The sequence below is a fragment of the Pagrus pagrus genome, assembly GCF_965226575.1.
Source record: "Pagrus pagrus genome assembly, chromosome: 11".
Taxonomy (NCBI): domain Eukaryota; kingdom Metazoa; phylum Chordata; class Actinopteri; order Spariformes; family Sparidae; genus Pagrus; species Pagrus pagrus.
The window spans coordinates 2,477,445-2,503,376 of record NC_140195.1 but is presented as its reverse complement, the minus strand read 5'-3'; the positions used below and the strand labels follow the sequence as shown (position 1 = coordinate 2,503,376).

At 40.1% G+C, this 25,932-nt stretch overlaps 1 protein-coding gene across 1 annotated transcript; it reads right to left on the bottom strand.

The window, feature by feature from the left end:
• Positions 1–1,826: 1,826 nt before the first annotated feature.
• srms (src-related kinase lacking C-terminal regulatory tyrosine and N-terminal myristylation sites) lies at positions 1,827–25,932 on the bottom strand. The gene is made up of 8 exons (XM_084366082.1): positions 24,884–25,932; positions 20,053–20,174; positions 16,515–16,681; positions 9,521–9,668; positions 7,453–7,611; positions 5,780–5,961; positions 4,601–4,757; positions 1,827–4,086 (listed from the first exon to the last, which is right to left on the bottom strand). Exons 1-8 carry the CDS (start codon positions 25,261–25,263, stop codon positions 3,887–3,889), a joined length of 1,515 nt encoding a protein of 504 aa, XP_084222208.1. The 5' UTR covers positions 25,264–25,932; the 3' UTR covers positions 1,827–3,886.

Here is a 25,932-nt window from a genome sequence, read left to right as displayed (position 1 = left end):
CTCCTGATCCTTGAGTAGAAAGTCCACTTTTACAGCTGCCACATTAAAGAGGTCATATTGTGCTTATTGTCAGGTTCATACTTTTATTTGGGGGTCCCAGTAGAAAAGCTTTACATACTTCAATTTTCAAAAAACACATTATTTTTCTCATATGGTGCATCGCTGCTGCGTCCCTTTTCACACTGTTTCTCGCACGCTCTGTTTTAGCTACGGAGTGAGACATCTCACCTCTGTTCAATCTTTGGTGAGAGCTGAGAGGCAGAGTAGGGAGGGTCACACCGAGCAAGGTAGTGTGATCTAAAATAACGCTGCTACAGCAGTATGTCTGCTGACTGACTGGAGTGTGTATATTTTAGCCGAAATCACGTGTTTTTAAATCAATCTGGGATGTCGGAGGAGCCATTTTGTTTGTTTGTTTTTTACGTTTTAAATCGAGTCTCCAGCTGCTTCAGATGTTTAGCAGAATGCTGCAACTCTGTTTTACTGTGAAGCTCCAGAAATGTTTTGCAGACTACGAAACTTCACCTGACTTTCCATCAACATGGAGGGGAGGAGAATTATCATTTTTGGGTGAACTGTTCCTTTAAAGCCCAAAGTGTAGTGCACTCCTTTACAAAAACAAGGCAGCACATTTTAAAATAATAGTCGGCCAAGCCCTCATTATCGTAATTGATGTGCTAACACTTCCTGCCTGACAGGTTGAGAACACTTCCAGTCAAACCTACAGACACTCTAACTCAACATACCACGTTCATTTACTCATTCGATTCAAGTGTGAATGTTTTGACGGCATCTGCAGCAAACATCTCTGATCTGATCACTGAACAAGTTAACCACTAATCATGATTTTCACATATGATATATATAAAATAAAAAATGTATTAATTGACAATCAGAGATGGGCTCCAATGTATCAAAAAGTATCTCAATCAGTTATCAGATACCTGTTTTTCAAATGCATCCAAATAAAATATGAAATACCAAATAAAAGTAGTTTGCAATCTAAAAAGCTACAAATAGATATTATATGCAAACTGATATTACATGTTAGCCATTTAATAGACTCAGTATAAGCAGTAAAGTGTCATTGTTTTATTTATCGTGCAAGTTACTTTACGTCATCTCTTCTTTTAACTCCTAATGTAGCCGACTCTGCTTTTGCACCAAAAATAGATCAAGTCAGTGGTTAAAGCTTAAACCACATGTAACTTATTTCACATATTATTGATTAATCGATTAAAGCCATTACTTAAAATGTGCATCCCTAAGACCAGACCTTCATCGTACGCTCAGTTTGGGTTTTAATTAGTATGTTATTTATGTTACGTAATGTACGTGATGTAACTTAACTGTGTTAGTAAGTTAAAATAACTCACCTTTGACTTTTTACTTTCACACGAGGAGCCATCTGCTGGCTGAAAGTCCGGTTTGTGTTGTGCCCGTCCAGGCACCTCGACCTCCTCACTTTGAGGACTTGGCGCTCTTTACACTACCTCACCTGACTTCCTCCTTTGCTGCTGTCAGAATTGCTACGGTCAAATTAGAGGGCGCCATCTAACCAGAAACGTAAATATGGTTTACATGAAGTAGCAGCCTGTGCTATCAGCAAAATGACCATATATAGGTCAACTGTGCAAGCAGCTTATTTCAAATGAGGGCTAATTTCTCAGAGGTGCACTCGAAAAATATAATTTCTCATTTCTCTACATCGAGTTCAGATTTCATTCTACATTCGTTCCTTTTCTACTAAAGGAAATAAGTTGACTGATTTTTATGGACGTGAAAACAACAGATATGATAAAAAGCACAGACACGTTACAAACGAATACTTAAAATACTTTATTCTTTGCACTACTGGTGTTTGGTACCTGATGGCACACAGCCTACAACATTAAAAACTCCCATCTTGTGATTGGTGACTATGGCTAACGTTTCCTGAACTTGGCTTTCTCTGCTGTAAATGTCATGCATAAAAAGACAAAAGTTGCATTGTTCTCAAATTGCATTGCATTGCAACATGGTTGTACAATTTTGTGGTGCAGAAATCCTACTCATCACCCCTCAAAAGAGTCTTCTGGTTCTGGATATGGCTGAGTCAGTGTGCAGGTCTTCACAGTCCATGTTAGTGTAGTGAGTGGACTGAGTCTGTAGTGTAAACATAGGCACTCTAGTTGGAACTGGCCATTAATGTGAGGTTTAATAATTTAAGGCCCCACTGCACAGAGTCAGCCCCCAAAAATGCATCACGCGAGGGTAAAAACAGTTCCCGCACTCTTCTGGAGACACTTGTATCCAGGCATCTTAGATGTGCATCATCTCGCCAAAACCTTCTCAAGTTCCAGTCACAGAAGAAGGGCTCGATAAAATACTTTATGCTTGTGGTTTATAACAAGACCAACAGTTTAAAGCCACGCTAGAGGCCGAGATAGAAAACGGAAACTTGTGGATGGATGAAAAATGGAGAGATACTTTGACTTTGGTCGTGTTGACATGTGGGAACCGTCGTGAGTGATCCAATCACAAGTGGACAGCTCAAGTACAGGTGTGAGGACGCAACTGAGATCCTATTGGTCAGATGTTTGTGAACACACTGATCTTGTAACCGCAGTATCACCAGACTCCCTTAACAAATCACGTGATTTTGAGAGTTGTTGAGTGAGGAGGAGATTTACCCTACATATATTAAAGAGGACATTTTATTGATGGTAAACGTCAATTTTTATAAAAACAGTGAACAGTAGCCAGTATAGGCTACTTTTTTGTCGCCCGTGGAGAAAGTCCCCAGACTCCCTTTAAAAATCGTGCAATTTTGTGAGTTGTTGAGTTAGGGGAAACTCCCCCCCCCAAAAAAATACAAAAACAAAACAACATCATGTCCGTTTGTCCTAGTGATGTATATGTTCATTTCGTATGCCAGGACTAAACTGACGGACTTCAAGCTGTCCATTTGTGATCGGATCAATCAGGACGGATGGTACCAGTTCAGATCCTCACATCTAATAGGGTGAGAGTGTCACTGGAGGTAAAATCCTTCCGTCACATGAGTGGGCAATCCTCTGAACAGTGACCATTTCAGGACGTCTCAGATTCAGATTATGAGGCTCAGCTTGACTTGGTTAAACTTTGATGTTTTGGATGATTGACAGTTGGGTGGTGGTGGTCATGGTGGTTTGAATCCAGGGCAGGCTGATTGATTAGGGTTTATAAAAGGTGGTTATTTGGCTGGTATATATTAACATATTTGCACATATTTGCCAATCAAAAGCAGTTATACTGCCGAGTATCACTGGCACCAGGATGCTAGCGTGGCTCAAACCCCAACAAGCACTTCATTATTGCACATTACCTCAATAACATTTTAGCACTGGCTTCGCAGTCAAAAGACAGGTGATTAATTTAAAGTCCTGACCTGTGATTTCATAATATTTCAAAGTGTGCATACACAGACATGGCACATACAGAAGTTATAAAATATTATTTATAAAACACAAAAGGGTATAAAATTAAAAACAGTTGGTTCTGTGAATGTGCTGAGGGTTTAAGTGTCAAGTTTTTTAAGGTGGAGTGTATTTACACACCTTCCTCAGGCTGTTTTCAGTCAGTTTGTCTGCTGCCTTCAAGCCTAAGAAACGAAGGATTCCTCGTTTGTCTTCGATTTGACGAGCATCATCTGAACACGTCACTCCTGTTTCTGATGCTCCCTCTGTCCTTTCACACCTCGTTGTTTTTAAAGTACATATACCCTGTTGTGGAAGTGGATTGAAAGGGCGATGAGAAAATTCCTCATTATTTCTCATTCGCCTTTTTTTCCTTTGACCAGACGATCTTCTCCCGCATTGTTCAAAGCCCTCTCGTCATCCTCTTCTTCCTCCTCGTGTCCCGCTTTCTAAACCTCTATAGTCTTGAAATATATCCTGGCATATATCGTATCCAGCTGGCTGTGCAGGGCGTGAAAGGAGGGTCGCTTGGAGGGCTCAGCGGCCCAGCAGTCCATCATGATGCGGTAAATATTCTGAGGACAGCGGGTCGGACAGGGCAGTCGAAACCCAGATGACAGCAGATCCAATACTTCCTTGTTGCTTTTTCCTGAAGAGGGATGTAAAAGCACGAGAGTTTAGTGATTTTATAAACTTTGTTCTTTTGCAGGTGCAGATTAATCATCGGTTATTTTTTATTTTTCTCACAAATCTCATGAAAAGACCAAAACCATAAATGTGTTGGTGTCTCAGTACTTCACTCCTCAAACTTTGGGGCTCAGCCACAAGCTCATTGGTCTCTAATACAAACATACGTTTTTAAAATAAAACAAGTTTTATTTTAATATATTTCACGGAGATTAAAAAACAGAGATTATTTCCAGCATTATGTTTGGCTGACGTGAACGTGGAAAAGACAGCAGATAGTTGACTAAAATGTTAATTAATTCACACTTCTCATACTCCATTAACTAAGAGGGCTGTAACAGTACATCTGCTGTTATTATACAACTAAGTCTCCAATACTTTCCACTGATTAATAAACAGTTTAACAAAGGAAACAATCTGCTAAAACGTAATTTTCCATTATAAAAAGTAGAACACTGTAGCAGTGAACACTGTACCTTCATAAGGCATCTTGCCGCGTGACATCATCTCATACAGCAGCACCCCGAAGGACCACACGTCTGATTTTACGGAGAAACGCTGGTAAATCGCTGCTTCAGGAGCCGTCCACCGCACCGGGATCTTTGTGCTTCGACTGGCTGTGTACACACTGTCCTGCAGAGAGAGAGAGAGAGAGAGAGAGAGACGAAGTGTTAACGGAAAATATTCACCCACTGTGTAGCCGTTTGAGTTATATACTTATATTTACTTCAACTGCTTTAAAGCAACATTATGTAACTTTTTTCACCTTAAAATAACAGTTTTAAAGTCATTGTGATGCTACTGTGTCTTGTAACAGGGTGAATGGTGTCTCTGCACTATGTAACGTCAGTGAGAGGATCACAGCGTTTACATACATGTTAACTTCAACACACAAGTTTTAATCACATAACATTGTTATGACGCGATGAGTTTTGTGTGTAGTTGGCACCTACATTACGTTTGTATTTACGACAGTGGTGTTGCACAAATGTCAAATTCTACATAATGTTGCTTTAAAGTCGTATGTATAGATTATTACACTTCACTGTACGGATGATATAATATTCATATTTTTTTTAAACAAATAATAAATTAGAAATTTTAGCTCAAAACAGGCACAAAATGGAGGAAAACAGTCTTGACAACAGTCAGTTTACATTCAGACCTGGTGACATAATGTTTAAGATTTTCTTCTAAAACCTGTTTCTGCTTTTAACTACGTTTCTTTACAAGGTAAAATGCAACACAGAGACCAGACGAGCCCGTCTTCATGGAGAATCTGATTTATTGACAGTAAATACTATTGTCTCTTAAGTGATGTGGTAATGTTTTAAGTATCACACACAGGGCCTTTAAGCCGTCTCACTCTGAGCTGATATCAGGTCTTCTGATGTCTCAGAAGCTCTGGGTGAATAAAATATTCTGTTTAGAGCGCTGCTCCTTTTACAGCAGACAGATGGAAGGAGGACGGAGTCGCATTAAGAATACATGAGTTTAGAAAGGAACAACAACGCAGAGTATACATATTTTAAAATGAGCACGGATAAACAATTAGCATCACTCTGAAATGAAGAAATGTTTCCCGACAGATGAGACGACATAATGTTTACACACCGTCTCTCTTCCTCACGCACGCACGCACACACGCTGCCTACCTTAATGATCCGAGCCAGTCCGAAGTCGGCCACCTTGCAGACCAGATCGTCTCCCACCAGGACGTTCCTGGCAGCCAGGTCTCTGTGGACGATGTTTCTGTCCTCCAGGTAGGCCATGCCCTCTGCGATCTGACTGCCCATGTAGATCAGATGAGCTGATGTCAGCACCTGGCCCTCAGCAGCTACACACAGAGACACACACACACAGTCAGCTAAACAGGTGAACAAGATGGATTTCTCTTCCAGGCAGGTCGTGTCTCATAACTGAACCTACAATGAGTTTTGATGCGTTCTTCTACAAAATAAGTCAAACATCAGACTAAAACCACCTTTCAAATTAAGTTAATTCTGTCTACAGTACACATTTTGGCTGCAGTTTCTCTGCCATTCTGGTGCCACCAGCTCGCCGACGGCTTTAGAAATACATCCTCCAGACACTGGGTTTTTTTCTTTATTTGTCAGAGCATTTGATGTATTGATTGCTGTCGGGATGTTAAGCTATTTTCTACAAATAAAACAACATATGCTTTTAGAATAATTTTCCAACCCTGAGTTTAAGTGCTTCTTTCTCTTTCCCTTCTCTCATTTTGTTTTGTAACATTACATTAAATTGGAGGACACCCTTTTAAAGCCACTTACTGTGGAAGTGCCTTTAAGAGTTAGATGCCATCAGATTTTAGGAGCACATCCCTCTTAAACAAACAACTAAAGGCGTGTCCGGTGCTACAATACAAGCGTTTCGCTCTTTCTGATTTATAACCCGTCATTCCCACAAACAGAGCAGTCATGTTTCAAGACTGAATGACTCATAAAGCTGAATGTTTACTGCGGTGCAGATAAGCAAACAGATCGCCTGCAGCACTAAACTGTTTGTGTGATTTGCAAGTGAAACAATGAGACAATAAAATAAACCGTTCTGCTCGGTTCATCGTTGTTTACATGATAGCAGATCCATTTTTATAGGGGATCATGATTTCAACCTGCATGTAGTTTACCGTTTCAATTTCCTAACCACACTCTGAAGGAAATCATTCTTCTCCCTTCATTGTTCGAGGTGTTTCAGTGAAGCAGAGAGCTGCATCCATGAAGCTAAATATATGCAGGAGGCAGATAAGTACAGTAATGACATGCAGTCACACACACAGCATGAAGAATCAGAAATATGAGTCAGAGCCTTCACACTTTGCTCACTAAGACTCCCTGTGATTAAAGCCTTTTGTAAAACGTCAGAACAATATTTCTCTGCCGAGCCGAGCTGCCAGAACACAGATTATAATTCCATTTGCTTTGGATTTACGGGGGACAGATTTAACGTCACTTGGCCTAAATACTGATTCAAAGGGCTTTCCAAAAAAAAAAAAAAAGACATCTGAGGTAAGGGCTGAAACTCTCAAACCCAAGAAAAGCTAAATTAACTTCCTGCTCTAAACCTCTTTGCATATTAAAGCAACAGCGGAGTCTCCTCTGTGATAAAGCAGCCAGGTGGAGTTTAGAAACAGGAAATCAAACAGTTGTGGTCGACGAGGAACTGATTTACCATCAGATTTCTGCTGCGGGAGAGATGACGTGTGCTTTAAATATTACAGCCATGAGATAAACTTTTATGACCCTGGCTCAGGTGTGTGTGTGCAGCCCATGAATCATGAGCTGTGTGTGTGTGTTTGAGCACTCACAGGCGAGGTAGGACTTCAGGCTTCCTTTGCTCATGAGCTCGGTGACGATGTAGACCGGCTCTCCTCTGGAGCACATGGCTAACAGCTGGATCAGCTTCGGGTGATGGAGGCTCTTCAACGCCTGCACCTCCTTCACAAACTCGTCCTGCTTCGTGTCCTCTGGAGGAGGAGGAACAGAATTATTGGTGAATTTATACAATAATCTTTTACGACCCCGTCTGTCTTCAAGCAGCATTTCTCCCTCACGTCCATATTTGGATTTTTCACCCACCATTTTCTGTCTCTAACCTTCATTAATTCCAGCAAAATTTTCATAAATTAGTTTAACTGTCACTCTTAACAACCTCCGCCTTTGTCCATTAATGTGTAATGTAATCTATCTAGCAGTTTTCAAAGCCTCCTCTCAGATAAAACGTCCTTTGGTTCACTTGCTTTGTTTCACTCTGGTATCATGATTGTCATTTGATCCCCCAGACTCTGACCTAGAAAAGTGGGAAAGACAGTAAAAGTCCCAAAAAGTACTCTGAATCTCTGAACTAGTTGTTTTCCACACATTTAGGCGATTCTGTATTGTATTCCATCTTCACTTAAATCCATGTTACCATGCACCCACAGGAAGAATATCTAATTATTTATAATGTATAAAGTCTCTTTACTAGTTTTCACTTTCTTGCAACCAAATTTTGATTCTGTGCAGTATTAATATAGTTATATCTGTCCAGTACTTGAGTGCCACAGATCTACAGCTAAAGGATTTTGAGAGGTCACATGACTTGAAGTAAATCATTGGCAAGAACTGAGAAAAAAACTCTGAATTCTGGGTGAGTTGGTGTGAAATAACTCCTGTGATTTCCTTCTGATAACTTATATTTTCTAACTATATTGAAATATTTGAGAGTCGTCCCTGCTCTCCATCGCACGTCATGTTTTTGTTCATCTGTCCACATTTAGTTTTTGTCCTCCTGAATGAATAGCCTCCATTGACCAATGAGAAACATGCCAGCACACATTCCAGCCAGGATATTTTGTATCATGTATTGTGTTGCACTGGGCGCTTCTGTTATCGTGTCCCGGTAGAAAAATGGGAAATGTTGCTGCCATGACAACTTCATTGAATTGTAAAATCCTGCACCATTTTTAAAAGTAATACCAAGAAGTGCTTCTGCATTTGATGAACCTTAAAGTGGTGGATTTATCTTCTCACAAGCATTTGTAGCAAAATGAAAAAAACAAATACAAATACAATCCCTTGTGTTGTTTCTTTTGGCTGCACACAACATTAAAGAGTAACACAACACCCGGCTGAAAAGCTGCTCTCTCTCTCTCCTCTACTCTCTGGTTCAAGAGAGGGAATGAAGCTGGACGAGTTGTGAAGAATGACAGACTGAACAGAAACCATTCATCAGTTTCAGTATCTGTTCTCTGGCTGAACGTCCCAACCCATTTTTTCACTACAGCATCTGTCGGGTGTGATCAGAAGTGTGTTTTGTTGCACCTGTAACCACGCCCAACAGTGATGTCATACAGCACACCTGTACATCACTGCAGCAAGGTGAGAGGTTAAACTATAGATCAGCAAAAATAAAATGTTCAAGTGGTAAATTACTCTTTAATGGCTACTATCTGTTTTCACTGCTTCAGTTAGAAGTACGCTGAAGTTTTTGAGCATTTAAGTATCTGATATTAAATGTACTCAAGTACATTTATGCCAGAAAAGTACTTTCGATACTCAAGTATAAAGAGTACAGTAAAAGTCAATTTCACACACATTTACAAGCATTTATTTACTGATTAGCTGCCTCAGATCTGATATTCAGATTTTTTCTGATTATCGTATCTGATTATCAGTGTTCGTTTTTTAATCATGTTGCCAATAAAATTAATTAATTTAAAAAAGCGGCCTGTAATCTGAAAAGTAACGAGTGCCTAAAGTTATTAAATAAATGTAGTGGACTAAAAATATAACATTTGAATCCTACATGTAGGGGAGTGGATGTATAAGAAAATTGAAATACTCTTTGATAGAAGAAAAATGAACTCAAACGCCATCTTAAATCTACATCCTTACCTTGTTTCAGCGTCTTTATGGCCACCTTCCTGTTCTCCGTGGTCCACAGAGCCTCCCACACCTCTCCAAAGTGTCCCTCTCCCAGTTTCTTGTGGAGTCTGAACTCCTCTCGAGGTCTTTCCCACGGCTCCATGTCGAACAGCTCCCGCTGCACAGAGACGACAGAGTGAGTCCAGGCAACTTTAAATCACAACGGTTTAAAACAAGAAGGCAGGCGGTGCTGCAGAGATACAAACAAACGCAAACCAAACGGGCAATATTCTGATTCACCGGTCCAAATAACCCCCCTACAAGTTGTTCTTCCTGTTGGGCAGAACAGGAAACCAGTGTTGGCTGAGATGTTGTAACAGACTAAAGGAGGAGTTGAAGCAGAAATATTCCTGAAAATATGCTTTTGTATACAACAAAGAACATCTTTGATTTGGACTCATTACAGTTAATTAAATATTCTGGATACTTTCCCTCAACACTGACTGTTGTTTTGTTTTTTTTCTTAGTATTTTTCTGCTGTGCTGTTTGTCTTAATCTCCACGAGGAGACAACATGATAGAAGACACGACCACTTGAAAATAAAATTACAACAGCCTGCGATTAAACCCCCTCCTGAAGCAAAAACAATCAAGTCCAAGTCTGGTAACTCTTTTCTAATTTGACAATGGACAAAAAACCCGGACCACGACGACACAATCCTGAAATATTTGGTTATATTTTATCTTCACCTCGTCAAATTAAAATCATGTTTTACTCTCTCAAGATTCTGATTCTTGTCCCTCTTCAGGTTTGATGCACAGAGGACAGATTTCACTTTTGATGATGTATCGGGCAGATACATCATCAAACACTCACCGATCAGCAGCGCTGTCTGAGCTAAGTGAATGATGTATGAATGAATGAAAGAATGAAGGTCAGACTTAATAAATGACACATGAATTTTAAAGTTTTATGACAAATTTATTGCCAGTAAAAAAAAATAAAAATCAGGTGCTAGAAAACATTTTGTTCTAATAATCAAGTGCTTCAATAAATGTAAAATGAAATGAACAGATCAATGAAATGATTGGTAAAAAAAAACAAACAACATGATTAATAAATGTAATAATTATCCATCCTGCACATACAAATAAAACACCACAAATCAACTTGATTGCAAAATAAATTCAAGTGTTGATGAGATGATACACAAAACAACTTGTTGGTCGTCGACACATTCAAATAAATAACTGACTTCAGATTTAGTTTTTCTTTGCTATTGAAGCTTTGGCAACACTTAATATTTAAGTAGACATATTAACATTGAACTAGTTGCTAATTAGCATGCATACAAGAAGCACATTAGGTATTTATTAAACATTATAAAGCACTTATTGATGCCTCATTCTGCACGATCATATTCTACAACTACTAGAACATTAACTTGAGTTTTCCTTCAATAACATCTTAATTACTGCTTTTTGAGTGAGTGAAGAAGTTGTTGTTGTTCCATATTCTGAGTCTTGCTCATAACTAATTCACTAGTAAAACATTTGTGGGTTAATTAGTGTCAAACTTCTAGTGAATTAGTCATGAGCAACACCTCACTTAAAATGGACTGACGCTAATGGACTGAATCATTGTGACGTTGCTCTAACAACAACAAAAACACTTCTGGGTAGAAAACTGCAAATTTTTTTTTGCATTGTTGAGACACAAGAAATTGGCGAACTTGTTTATTGCTGTTGTCGTTCTCAGCCGTAACTTCAGAGTTTAAATAGTAAAAACACGATGGTCCAACCTATCTCGTGTTTCTACTGTGTGTCATTTATGTCCTGTGCTACTTTGCTAGCATCTTTGATTAACCAAGTCTACCCAACAGTGACACTGGAGTCATTTAAGCTGTAATGTTTCTCTACCTGTGACCCAACAGGTAAATTAGGTCTCCAACATACGTTAGTGAAAGTCCTGTTATTGAGATACGACCGCATCAAACATGTATTTTAGATGAATTAGATGAATACACTGAAATATCATGAAAAACAAACAAACAGTTAAATTGTATGTAAGATGGTGTGTGATGCAATGAAAAGCCAACACACTACTAATAAGCGTCTAGTGAATGGTGAATATATGTACCCTGTTATAAAGTGTTACCAACAAAAGCTCATCCAAAACAAACTGAAATTAAAAAGGACATAAAAACTGAAATAAACAACATTTGGTTTCAGTCAGTTGCTCCGTCTTATGCTTCCGACAGAACAGCATGAAGCATTTTAGCACTTTTTCCATCATCATAACAAGTTATGGCGCGTTATAAAGAGGCAGATTTTTGGTTAATTCCACTTAATTAAAATGTTTCCTCTCCTCATTTATAATGACGCAAGACATAATCTCACTAATGGCTGTAAATTGGACAAATCCACCCACTTGGGTTTTTTACTCAGCTAATTGGGCAGTTTATTGAGCATTTAAACAGCAGGACAGATCTGCTTTAAGAAAGTAAAAGCTAGTAGAAGAATCAGACTCATCTGTCCCTGCGCTTCATCCGTTTATATTGACTATGTCTCTTGGCTAAGTAATTACTGAGAGCTAAATCTTGTGCCAGGTCAATAAAAAGTGATTGAAAGCAGCATTAGTGACTCTTTTACTGCGAAGAAAATTGAACTGAGTGTTTCGGTACAATCAAAATGTGAGTGTCATTTTCTGGAAGCAGATTTATCCTTGAGTTTGAAGCCTGAATGATGAACCATCAGACTGTTTAAAGCCACTGAAGCTGTAGAGGGAACGGCTGTTGGTGACACTGAGCGGTTTATAAATGATGAGAAAAACATTGGCCTATTTTTTTTAATGGCCTCCATATTTTAGAGCTATGAAATCATGAATATAATATTCAGCATATTGTATCTTCACGTGTTAAATCATGAGAAGTTGTTGTGTTGATAACACCAACAGTGAGATGAGATGATGTTTGAGGATTTCAGGGTTACAAAAAAGTCACCGAGTGGACGTTTCAATCGTTAAAACATTTTTCTTCAATAACATCAGCTCATTAAGCTGCAGCAGAGTCATGAAATATAAAAAAGGCACATGTGCAAAATCAATACAAACATACAGTTAAAGGAACAGTTCATCCAGAAATGTTGTCGTAGTCCACAAAACATTTCTGGAGCTTCACAGCAAAACAGCGTTTAGCATTCTCCTAAGCAACTGAAGCAGCTGGGGACTTTTTTTAAACTGAAATCTTCACTGTCTCGCTAAGCTAAAAGTGTTAGCATGCACCATGGATGCGTTTGAGGCAGAGTCCTGTTAATTCCTATGAAAGCTGCTCAGTGATGAAGCCAAAAAACCTTGACTTCCCGCCTATAACAACACCTGGATCTTCCGTGTTGTGCGGCCCATTGAGTGTGCGGATTAGAGACTTCCAGTTGAGCGCCCGGCTAACTTGAACGGAGATAAAACGATTTAATCTTTTGGCTCTTGTAGACTTTCCAAATCTTATTGCACCATATGTGTAAAAATATGACAGTCAAACGAGTCACATCGCCGGGGGTTGTGGCGCTCAAAATGTATCCACCGTTTTATTGTAATTACACGGTTTGGCCATTACCAAAGTTGGCTTCAAAGCCCGGCGCTCTCCCCGGGGGCTTGGCATGGATCTTTCTGAAGTGGGTGCATGAGCTCTACCACACACCGAGGTTGTAAATAACGTCCTTTCAAATCAATTTGGAGTCTCAGGTCTTCTAGAAATGCCAGACGAGCTGTATGGTGACATTTTTATGGGTTTTTCTTACGTTTTAAAACGAGTGACCAGCTCCTTCAGTTGTTTAGGAGAATGCAGCAACTCTGTTTTGCTGTGAAGCTCCAGAAATGTTTTGTGGACTACGAGACTTCACCTGACTTTATATCAACATGTGGGGGAGGAGATGATGACTGAATTTTCCTTCACTTCACTTAACTGTTCTGATAAAAGATTAATAACATTGTTAACAACAGAATCAAAGTCTATAAAAGCTTATAAAATAAAAATGAAATGGTAAAAATGATTTGAAATGAAAAAGTGTCGTCTCATCACTACCTGTTAGCTTTCTCTTCTTCTGTGTGTGCATTTATGAGAAGATACCAACACACAGTAATGCTTAATGAAGTTTTGCTGTGTTTGTCCTCTGTTTGCATTTTAAACATGAAAGCGTAGAGTTACATGCTGAATCTGTGTTTTGTACTTGTGTGGGAGTTTGTGTGTGTGTGTTTCTGCCTCAGTGTGTCCGTGGCCTCAGACTCACAGCTTCCTCTGGAAGGGAAGAGAGAAGAGGGGAGGAATCACTGAGCGTCCTCTGATCGAGAAGAAGTCCTGATTTTAAGATCCCAACACTCGTCTACTCGTCTTTAATATCTATGAATAATAGGTAATATTCCTTTATCCTAAAACATCAACTAAGTATGTTTAATGTGATTCTCTCCAAACTGACAAGTGGGCGTGTTGCTGTTTAAATGAGTGGCTCCTCATCTTGCAGTGAAAGTCTCCAGATACTGAGAACCCACAGTGAGCCGCTCTCCTCGTCTCCCGCTGGGCTCGAACTGATGAGCCGTGAATAAAGAATACAGCGCGCTGGGGGTTTAATGTAAGCTGCACTGCAGAGATAGCGCGTGTAATTACAGCACTGCCACGTGATATTATTCTCAAACTGTTCCAAATATTTTACACTGGTTAATTACACTCCAAATATATTTGCCTCTCGGTATTAATAATTTATGCACATAAAGAATAAGACCGCTCTCATTAGACTCCTGCTGCAGTGCAACAATAGAGATTAATTCAGGATCTTTGTGACACTTTGTCTCAGATTCTTACTGCAAAGACAAAAGCTGTGCAAATTAAAAAAGATACTGGAGCAATCTAGATTAAAAACAGGAGCCTTTTCTGCCTGAAATTTGACTTTAATCATCAGGGGGAACTGTTGTTGTTAGCTGCTGGTTTTCTATTCAAAAAACAAATTTTTGTTAGCTGGAGGGCGGATGCTGTTTAGTACAGCACCATTTTGCCAAAGTCGGGTTGAATTCTTGGCACAAATTCACCTACTGGTAACATGCAAAGCAGAGAAAGCAACCACGATTCCAAAATTTTGGGACACTGTAAAACATAAATAAAACAGAATGTGATAATTTCCTAATCCAAGTCTCCTGACACTCAGAGATCCCAGATTAATCTGAAAAACATTCATCAAACCTTCGACACATGATCGAGCTCCTGCTAACACTTTTAGCTTAGCAGCTACCTATAAGATTTCGTCTTAAAATGGGTGTACATAATGTACCAGGTGAGCTGTATGGAGCCACTTAATGTTCTTGTTATTGTTTTTGTACATTTTAAAACAAGTCTCCAGCTACTTTAGTTGTTTAGCAAAATGCCGCAACAGCTGTTTTGCTGTGAAGCTCCACAAATGTTTTGTGGACTACGAAACCTCACCTGACTTTCCATCAGCATGGGGAGAGGAGATACTGACTGATTCAAAATTTTAAAATCAAAAACAGTGAGAAACCTCAAACACAGTCCCAGTCAATTATTAAATCACTGCTCCAGTTATATTAAACTGCATGTTACCGTAGCAACAGTACTGAAATCGTTAAGCTGACAACAGTTTACCAAAACACACGACAAATTAAACACAGAGCCACAGCCTTTATTTTTTAAACTATACACTCTTAAGTGTCCTGATGAAATTAATATCTGTATCTGTAATAACTGTATTCTCACTAAATGATCATTTTAGCTTCTGTGATCTTTGTTACTGTGCACACAGAACTATTTAGTGAAACTATATTACATTATATTTTATTGTAATTCTGTATACCATTTATATTGACATCATACCATACCTTAATATTAAATATACTGTATTTTCATTATGTTGCTTAGGAGTATCACAAAAATACTCTACATGCCAAAATTTTGACCCGTTGTGTAACATTTTCATTAAAAGGTGTTTGGACTTTTTTTGTGCAGCTGTAACATTTAATTTCTCACCTCAGAATCAATAAAATATTGTTGTAATATCTGTTTATTATGTTGCAAATGGCAGTTCTGCAAATGTTATTAGTATGTTCAGATGTCTAGGTGTGGATTAAAACAAAGATGGAAAAAATAATTAAAAACACACATGTACATGATAACTACGTACATCATAACTATATCTTTACAAACATAAACATACCAACAGTTTCTCATGTGTGCTCGTGTACTTCTATCTTTGTGAGGACCAAGTTTAGACCTTTAGACATTTTTGGACAGTGAGCTTTTAGATTTTAGTGCTTTGCTTCACTCTCAGCAGTCTAATAGCATCGTCCTATTTCATTTTTTAGAGGAAAATGCTTTAAAAGCCACTGTACACTACCTCCTCAGCAGAAAACAGCAGACAGACACAGTTAGAAATCAGCTGGTGAACATAGTGGAGTATTTAGCAGCTAAAGAACCAGGTGGAGACCAAAAACTGAGCTGAAAGAGTGTGAATATTGAACTTAGGTGACACAAACACGAGTCCAAATAAATGATCATGTCGACATTGCCATTTCTTTGGACTTGTGTCTCTGACCATTTGACAAATATTAATCCACTATTCACTCCTTTTAGCTCCGTTTGTAACTCAGCCAACACCTGACAGAAATATCTGGTTTTTCAACTTTATTACCTCCTCAGGGAAATGTTATGCAAAATCCTTCACTATCTTCACCTGACAGTCACAAACTTCTGAGAGTCTGTTTGGTTTTTGGCAGGTAATGTACAGTCAGTTTATAAACATGCTGCTGGAAACAACGTTAATGAGCGATTGAACCAAAACAGTGGAAGTTGTGGCCATAAAACAGCTGAAACACTCCTCAGGTCTGAGGGGAACTGTGTCATTTGTTCCAGTGTTGTTTTAAATCATTGATATGTGCAGCTTTCATTTTTGGGATGAATGAATGCATTATGTCCTCACAACAATAGGAGTAAAAACCATTTGTGTTTTTGTATATGCTTGTATCCTACCTGCTGGGCGCAGGGCTCCTCCAGTACCACCCCGAGGCTCCGCGGGTTCTTCTGGTAGTACGAGACCAGCTCCCCCAGCGTCGCGAAGGAGATCTTATCCGACACGAAGTACGCACCGATGGACGAGCGCTGGATCCTGAAGTGATACACCTTCCCCTCACTGCGGGCTGAGACAGGAGAAGGAGCGTCAGTGTGGTCACATAGTGTACGTTCAGATACTGACACTAAATAAACAGATCAAGTTATTGTTTGTTCAGATGTAATAATTTCATTGTCAAACTCAGAATGTATCATTTCACTCTGTCACAAACTGAATATTTGTCTCATGTTTGCTTGGAAAATAAAAAGATGTGTTGGAAGAGGGTGCTTTTGTGTTGAAAAGGACAGCTGGGAAAATTAGTCATCTCATTTTTTAAGTAGAAGAGAAACATCAAACATGCTGAATGACAGAGGACAAATCTTTTAGAAATCTAAATATAATCCTTGTTTTAAGATCGTTTCAGTGATGATATCTGTGTACTTCAGACTTTTAGACAACCAAGAAAAAGATCAATCATATCAGCACGCTTGTCTCCACAGCAGACACACAGTTTATTATCTAAACTAGCTCTGAAAAAGGTCTTTGAGACAACAGCTTGGATAATAATAGTGTTGTGCGTGCAGCACCTTATTGTTTTTTGGAGTCATTGTGGTACAAGTTTAGCTTGATACCTACAATTTAAACCAGGATGACTTGATCTGCAAAATCCCCAAATTAGTGCATCTAAATTCAAAACAACTGTCATTGTTTCATTGATAAACAATACTTATCCTCATCAGTCGTTATACTTGTGTTTCTTGCTGTTTTTGTGTGTTTACTATAAAAAGGAAAAAGGTACAGAAAGACCAAGATGTAAACTCCTGAAATGTTCTCTCTTCTCTCTCGAATAAAACAGAAAAGTCAAATAAAAATAACTACTACAATGCAGCAGCATACTAATACAGAAACATGTTCATCATAAACACCAGCCACTCTCTGTATACGCAGTCTAGATCTCCATAAAGAAAGAGAACAACATGGAGCATCGAGGGAGAAGACAGGATACATTATTCATACAGCATCTTCAGCTCAAAGTGCTGAATAAAAAGACAAAGATGAGATAAAATAATGTGATGGGAAAGTTTTTTCATGGCCCCTCGTGAGGTTGTCTGATGCAGTTTCTTTAAAATTTACTCTTCAGGGATTTTAAACCTAATTCAAATTCACTCTTCGACAGGAAGCAGTAATGTTTCCAACGTTTACCTTCTGCAATGAATTTGCCACCGAGTGTAGAAGTAGAACATTTCTAACTTCTGCTTGGATTACTGGGATCAACAAACAGATACTGCTCTACGAAGAGAGTTCAGCGTACCCAGGATATATTTAGCTATCTGACCTTACTAACACTAACAATTGCAATCTTGTTCAGCGGTCACACAAAACAGGGTTGATAACCACCAACTCGATAAGTCAACCCAGGTTTTCCACATCTAGCCATGAGCGTGTTCACATAAAAGGACAGATGTTCGCAGCACCCGACCAATCTCAACCTCTACTGGCAGCAGAGCAAACTATTAGACGAACAGAAAAAGAAGTTGAACACATAATCCAGGAAAAAAAAACAGTTATATCAATACGTCACCAGTCGAGCTGACTGTAGTTACACTTGTGTATTCCATTAAATAAATATGTTGCTTAGATATTCTTGTAGTTTGTGTTACAGTCTTATTCTGTCAGCTGCGACCCCGTGCAGTGTTAAACAGACCTGTGAGCTGTTAAAAAAAATAAATATTCAAAGTGGTAATGTCATATCTTATCATTATTATTAAGTACAAGGCTTTGGTTCTTTAATCTGTCTCTGTTGAAAGAGGATATTGGCATAAAAAAGCAAAATGAAATTGCTTTGACATCGCCTGCAGCCAACAGGGAAAAAAGTGTAATGAAGAAGATAGGAGGAGGCCAAGCACAACGTGATCTTCGAGGAATGATCATTCAGTTTTCCAGAGAACTGACTGGTTGGTGCTTTTATATGCGTTGATCTGTTATCTGGAACAAAAGGGCAGGTTACTGTGGTAAGTAGTGAACGATCCCTGAAAACGCAGGGTGAACCCTGGAGTTACCTCACTAAACACAAATCCTACTTTGCTGCTAAAGGTACTGCGATGTTAAATGTAATTTAAATTTGTAGTATCCCTAATTATTATTCTTTTTTTGGCCATGGTCCTCCAAGTTTCGGTTTTGGCTCCCCGAGGGAAAGCCACCCCTAGTCTACAATATTTTTCCTCAAACCAAAGCCACCAAACAAACTGACAAATGCTGTAATGCATTGAAATCCTACACATGGTGCCTTTAAGACTCTTTACCAGACTTTCTTCTTCAGCCAGAGAACTTAGGCTTAATGCAAGTGACAATCACACACTGACTGCTGCATCTACATACACTAAGATCTATAACACTAGATACAGAGATACACACCAAGAACATGAAGACGGTCACGTCTTGATGATTGAGGGACAGTAAATCAGACAGAAATGTGTGTAATCGTGCCATAAAACGGAGATACTGAGGGCTTGGGGAGTTCTACCCTCAATCTCCGGCTCATATGCACATAGAGTACTGATGATGCATATTTCAGGAATACCAGCACAGTGAAAATTGAACGTGTAACTGCAGCATTTTCCCCTCGGGAGCTGAAGGACCTTGAAGAAGGGGGGCAGGGACGATAGAGAGGAGAGAGAGAGAGGACAGAGGGATTGAGAGGAAAAGATGCCAATGCAGACGATGGAGAAGCCAGAGGACGAAAAGAAAAGAAGAGAGGAGCAGAGAGAGGACTGAGCTGGAGGTGATTCAGGGCTGACGGAGTAACAACAAGCTTTGAAGTCACAAATCTCACGAGGTCCATTAGAGAATTGGCTGTGGGCTCATTCATAAAAGTGTAATCTGATGACAACAACGGGCTTACAAATGTAGGTCACTACGACTGGAGACGCGACTGCGAAACACTCGCTAGCTAACAGTTTGATTGGGTGAAATGAGTTCTTCTATTTCAGAACAAATGTCGTCATTGTACATTTCTGCAAGCCAGGGACGAGTCGTTTAAATGGTTTTCAAAGTACCAATCGACGCCTGAGGCAGATGGAGTCAGTTCACGCCCCCTGCAGCAGGAGCCGAGAGGACGGGAGGAGAGAGAAATTGAAGGCAGGGAGATCGAGGGTGACAGTGGCTGGAGACCTTGAAGGGCAACGGAGGCAGGAGGGGGTGATGGATGGAGGACGGGGTGGATGAATAGAGAGACTGAGCGGAGGGAGGAGGTGAAGAAGAAATGTAGAGTGCAACAGGACTCTCACTGACAATGTGCCATGGCCAAGAGCTCAACAATCTGCGACTTAATAAAACATACAAAAATAGACAAAAACACAAAGAACTGAATTAAATAAGTCAGAGTGTGGATCCTGGTTTGAAGAAGAAAGTGCAAATGACAGGAATATAAGAGGAACCGGTGGCGGTGTTGACACTTACCGGAGATTGTGTACTCGTCACTGTGACTCTCACTGATGCGAACCAGGAAGGAGCCATCTTTGTTTTGGGAAGCGAGCAGGAGCTTCTCAGCTTTCACCCGGTTTATGTTCCCGTAATACCACCTGCACAGAGAGAAAACAAGATGGACAACAGATAGAGGGATGATCAGACGGGAAATACACCACCATGATGAATAAAAACAATGATACGGCAGTAAATGAATGAACAAAGAAAAGACAGGAAGGAGTTTGTTTTGGAAGAAGCTGAACACTTTAGATGATTTTGATTCACCTATCAATGTAAAAGCAGGATTTTATTACGTTCTGTTTTACTTATGTGATTTGTCTTTGTACATATTTTTATATCTGCGAGAACACGGTTAGAGGAGCCTGATATCTATGAATTTCATTGCTGTTAAACTGTAACTGTTGCATATGACAATAAAAAACCTGAACTTTGTTTGCAGAAATTCTGAAAATAGTGAGAAATGTCATCACAGTTAATCACGGCCTGAAGTGACACCTTCACAGTGCTTGTTTTGTCCAGCCAGCAGTCCAAGCGTCGACATAAACATAAATCAATCAAAATTATTAATATGATAAAAGGGAAAATAGTCGACAATTGCATCTGTTAATCCAAGTGACATATATTGGAGTTGAAGTATCAAGTGGTATGATAGGTAAAGTGCCTCAAATTTGTACATAAGTAAAGTATTCTAGTAATGTAGTTAGTTACATTCCATCACTGCACAGATCACATTTTTCACATTGCAGCTGACACAGTCAGAGTAAAGAAGGTTAACATTACAGTAACAGTAACACAACTTAACAAACTGGTCCAGTCAGTTCTTTAAATATCAGCAGCAGCTCTGTGAACATGACAGGAGCCATCTCCCAAGCCAGAATACATGTGAATAATTCTAATATTTATATATGAAAGTTATAAATAAATAAAAGACATGTATTCAGAAGTTGGAGTCATGAGAAGAAGAAGTCTTTAAGTGTTGTTGAGTCCTGCCTGTTTGCTCAGAGATCAGAAACTGACCTGTATTTACTTTACAGTATCAGGTGGGCGGCTCAGGTTTCACTCACAGTAACAACAAGAAGCAGCAGAGCAGCAGCTTTATGATATTATAACAGAGTCAAACATATAGTGATGGATTACAGATCAAAGTCTATTAATACTGTGAAGATAATGTCTCTATAATCTGAACAAGTATCTGCGCTAGAAGTTTCTATGGGAATATTAAAGGAATACTTCATTAACTAGAACGCTTAGTAGAGCGGATGCCTTCCCTTCAACACACTCAAGCCCAATTAAATATCAAATAAAACATTAAAATCTGCTAGATCTTGATTTTTATTTGGATCAAATAAACCATGTAAATACACCATTTTCCATGACATTTTCAGTGACGATCTAGCTGGTACGACAGACAGGGAGCGCGCCCGTACACTAATATGTTCCTTAATTAATCAACTGATAACCCCAATGCCTTTTTCTCTTGTGAATTACAGTGTATAATCCGTCACTAACTGAATAGCATGAAGTTTTGCTTTCATCAGGAGCATCAGTAAATATACAAAAGAAAAAATAAGTCATTTAAAACTAACAACTCACTTTTAAGAAAAATCTAGATTTTTATAGTACTATAGTACTAATACCATACTGTATTGTGTGGTTTAATGATCTAAGACAACACAAGGTTTTCCAGACATTCTGCTTTTTTCTCTCATTTCCCAAGTGTTTTTCAGGACTGGAAAACTGGTCAACTGTTTTCCAGATTTTCCAGGACATGTGGGAACCCTGACCCCATCACACCATGTTAACAAAAGTGAGAAACAATTACTGGACCCACACCAAAAGATAGTTTATAGCCTAACATTAGCTTTTTACTTATAGCGATTTAATCTACACCTTGAAAATCACAAAAGTGGAGTGAAGATTATCTTGCTGAACCATAAGAGTAAGTATTATAAACGTGTGTTTGTCACATAGGTTGTTTTCGGCAATAATCCAAAATCCTATCCAAAAATCCCATAGACTTTTAATTGGAGGGAACCAGGGCGATGCTAACTTCCGGGTTAGCCAGCTAGGCGTTCACGTTACCGCGATTAGCTGATTTTCAGGTGTGGAGGTGGAGGGAAGGTGGATATATTTGACGAGGCACTTCAACATATGTTAACGTGAAACCACAGGGTGTATTTAAGCAGAGCTCGGGACACTTTCTAGCCGTGTTTATGACAACAAAACACGGATAATTTTGGCGGGAAGTCGGGACATCTACAGCGGTGTTTGTGTCGACCAAAACAGGCAGCCATTTTGAGCCAAAACACTGTTTTACTAAAAAACACCAAGTGGCTTTTGTGCTTAAAACTAAACCTTTGTGACAGGAGATAAATAGCACCTTTCATTTAAGTTAACTTTCATAAGGCAGCTACTTACTGCAGTCAGCTGGCCGGACAGACACCCGCAGACACGCTCCACATACGGGTACTGAGCGGCAACGTGTGGCGCTGCAGGTTGGTTGGAAGTGGACCGAACCACTTTGAGGCACATGGAGGGAGGGACCAATCTTTAAAAACTGAAAAACGCATTGTTTTGCGTCTTTTATTAGCACGTGTATTTTCAGTGCATATTATTATGATATTTGAATTATATGTTTTCACTGATATAGGTTACTGAGATCTTCCATCTCTGTTTTTTCCTAGGAAGAGGGGGGTCCGGACCCCTTGTCTCCTCCCCGTGATTTCCACCTATGGGCGCTGTCTTCCCTTATTGATAAACACTGACTATCAGAATAATGAGTCAGTATATTAAAGGATAACTAGGATAAAAAGTGGTGTAAATTAGATATTTAAAAAAAAATCTAACTTGGATTTGACCAGATGAGCTGTATGGAGCCATTTTATATATATATATATTTTGGTTGTTTCTGATGTTGTAAAACGAGTCCCCAGCTACTGCAGTTGTTTAGCAGAACGCTGCAACGCTGTTTTGCTGTGACGCTCTAGAAATGTTTTGTGGACTACGAAACTTCACCTGACTTCCCATCAGCATGGCGGCGAGGAGATAATGACTGACTCTTAATATTTGAGTGAACGGTTCCTTTCATTGACTTGGCGACTGGGCGTATCTCCTTACAGGAATTTTATAGAGACGCTACAGGAGATAATAAACAGCAGGAAGCAGTGAGAACTGAGACAATAAGATTATTTTTAGAACACTGGTGATTTAATCTTTTTGGTTTCTATGAAAACTGACATTAATCTGTCTTCATTTTAAGTATTCATCTTCAGCAGCATTATAAGGGATCATTGTTGTTTTTGTTCTGATGTCCTTATCTTCAGTTTCAGTGGTGTGTTTAAGGACAGTGGGACATATGGAGTCAGTTGTTGGCTCAGCAACTTGAACTCAGACAGTGAAGTCAACCTTGGAGAGCGAGCTCAGCTGAAACATGACGACTCCCAGCAGGCTGGATGAATAATGGAGGATCTGCAGCTGCAGGCCGGAGGACACGTGCAGCCTCTCGGCCACATTTAGCTCCAGTCAGCTTCGACAGCAGCAGGTCAACGCTTTTACCGCCAAAGACACGTGTTCAACTTTGTTTTTAATGCTGGGAGAATGTCAGCAGGCTCAGAGTTCAGTTTTGTATTCATATGATTATAATTGGACCTAAAACGATTAATTGATTAGTGGAGATATGTATGTTTACAATTTCAGTGCTCTGCTGTCATTTTAGGTGATAATAATAAAGTTTATTATAAAACTGTTTCCTGCCTCTGGTTCTTATCTTTGTGTGTCGGATAACTACATTTTAGGGATCATTGTTAAAAAAAGTCCAAAATTGAGTATCGGTTGGACTCCAATATGTAGTTTCATATTAGGGGTGTCATGATGTACAGATATCGACGATAACGATGATATTAATGATGAAATATTTCTCTTTCCTCTTGCATTGTCATAGTAGGTGGATATAATGCATCTTAACGTTGGTCACCGACGGCCATAAAATCAGGAAAAAGAAGAAGAAGACGCTGCAACTGTTAGCGAGCTACTACCGCTGCACAAGATCATGACGGAGGAGAGCGAGACATACCGTGATTGGCCGCGATAATCGTGTTGTGACAATCTGATATCGTGACAGCTTTATTTCAGATCATAAAAGTCTAAGAAAACCTAAATATACTCACATTTGAGAGGATAGAACCAGTTAATTTACAATTTTCCTTAAAAAATGACTCAAGTTTTCAATCCAATATCAAAATTGTTGCAGATTAATTTTCTATCAGTCATTTAACTGACTCATCATGTTGACTTTGGTCCAAACTTCAAGATTATATTTGAGAACAGTAAGAGAGAGCTGGCACCAATGAGTTTTTTTCCATCTTTGTAAAATTAATCAACTGAATGTTTCAGCTCTGAATATGATGATGAGACATTTAGACTTCAACTTTAAATGAAACATGAGTCACATCAGGTCAGACTTCATCATTTCTGCTGGAAGATTTCTGCTCACATCAGAGAACATTTAGATGTTCTGGTGGTTTTCAGTGACTGAACCAGTTGATAACAGCAGGGAGGTCAAAGCTCGGTCAGCTGTCAGCTTCTGTTTCTGTCAGAATTGTCTTAAAATTATTTTTTCTCTCCTCAGAATCCAACAAAGGATCAGGACTGTAAATAATGTGACCTTCTGCCCTTCTACGTGTCTATTTAGACAACATATTGGGGGTTTACAGCCGGTGAAGCAGCAGATTAGAGACCCCCAGCAGCAGCAGCAGCAGCAGCGCTGTGGATCAGGTGACTCTGGATCAGGATGTTAAACACTCACTTGTGTTTGGCGAACTCGTCCTGCAGCAGAGCCACGTAGTTGGCCGGGATCAGTCCGGACTCCAGAGACCCGGTGAGCTTCTTGGCCAGCACGTACTCGCCCCGCTTCTCGATCACCGACAGCTTGTCGCCCTCCCTCACCGTCAGCTCGTCGTCGCTGCGGGCCTCGAAGTCGAAGAGCGCCGCGTAAAGCTGCACCGGCCGCTTCTTGGGCGACGGGACGCGGATGTCTCCGGAGACGGTGCGGATCTCCGACGTGTGCGCGGCCGGGTTGGCGATGACATGGTTGTTGTTGGGGACGTTGGGGTAGCGGAAGTCGGGCCAAATGTAGTTCCAGAGCCGGCTTAAACACGGCATACAGGAGCGGCAGCAACTCTCCATCCCGGGACATGAAGGAGCGCGGCGGCGGTTATTCCAGGATTGATCCGAACAGCGATCGATACGACGCGCTTCAGGCTCTCTGAAAACGGCCTCTCACAGCCTGTGTCACCAGCCGTTCAGTCCCTCGCTTCCCCTCTCGTCCTCTGGCTGCAAACATAATGCACCGCCAGCAATAGTTGGGTAGATTAGCCGGAGGAACCGGTTTTTTCTGTCGAGATCATGGATCTGAGCTCCACGCCTGCAGTGCGCACGGCGGCTGCGGGAATGCGGAAACGGGAATGGAGGGCATCCAAGTCGGATCGGCTCCCTGCGAGGACTCGGCGCTGCGACCCAAGATGAACCGGGAATGTGAGCATGGCTCCCCCAGAAAAATGTTAATCCATCGTCATCTGGAGCGGACGGGGAGGGTGTCTGCAGCGGGCTGGTGCTCAGGTGTTGATCCACGGAGAGGAAGAGGAGGGTGAAGGTGAAGCGGCGGCGGCGGCGCGGTGCGTAAAAAGTTTGGGTTTGGCGCTCCGCACACCTCCTGCTGCTCACACACCTGCGCACTGAGGGGAGGAGAGAGTGGCTCTGTGTGAGTGTGTGTGTGTGTGTGTGTGTGTGTGAGTGAGTGAGTGAGTGAGAGAGAGAGAGAGAGAGAGAGAGAGAGAGAGAGAGAGAGAGAGAGAG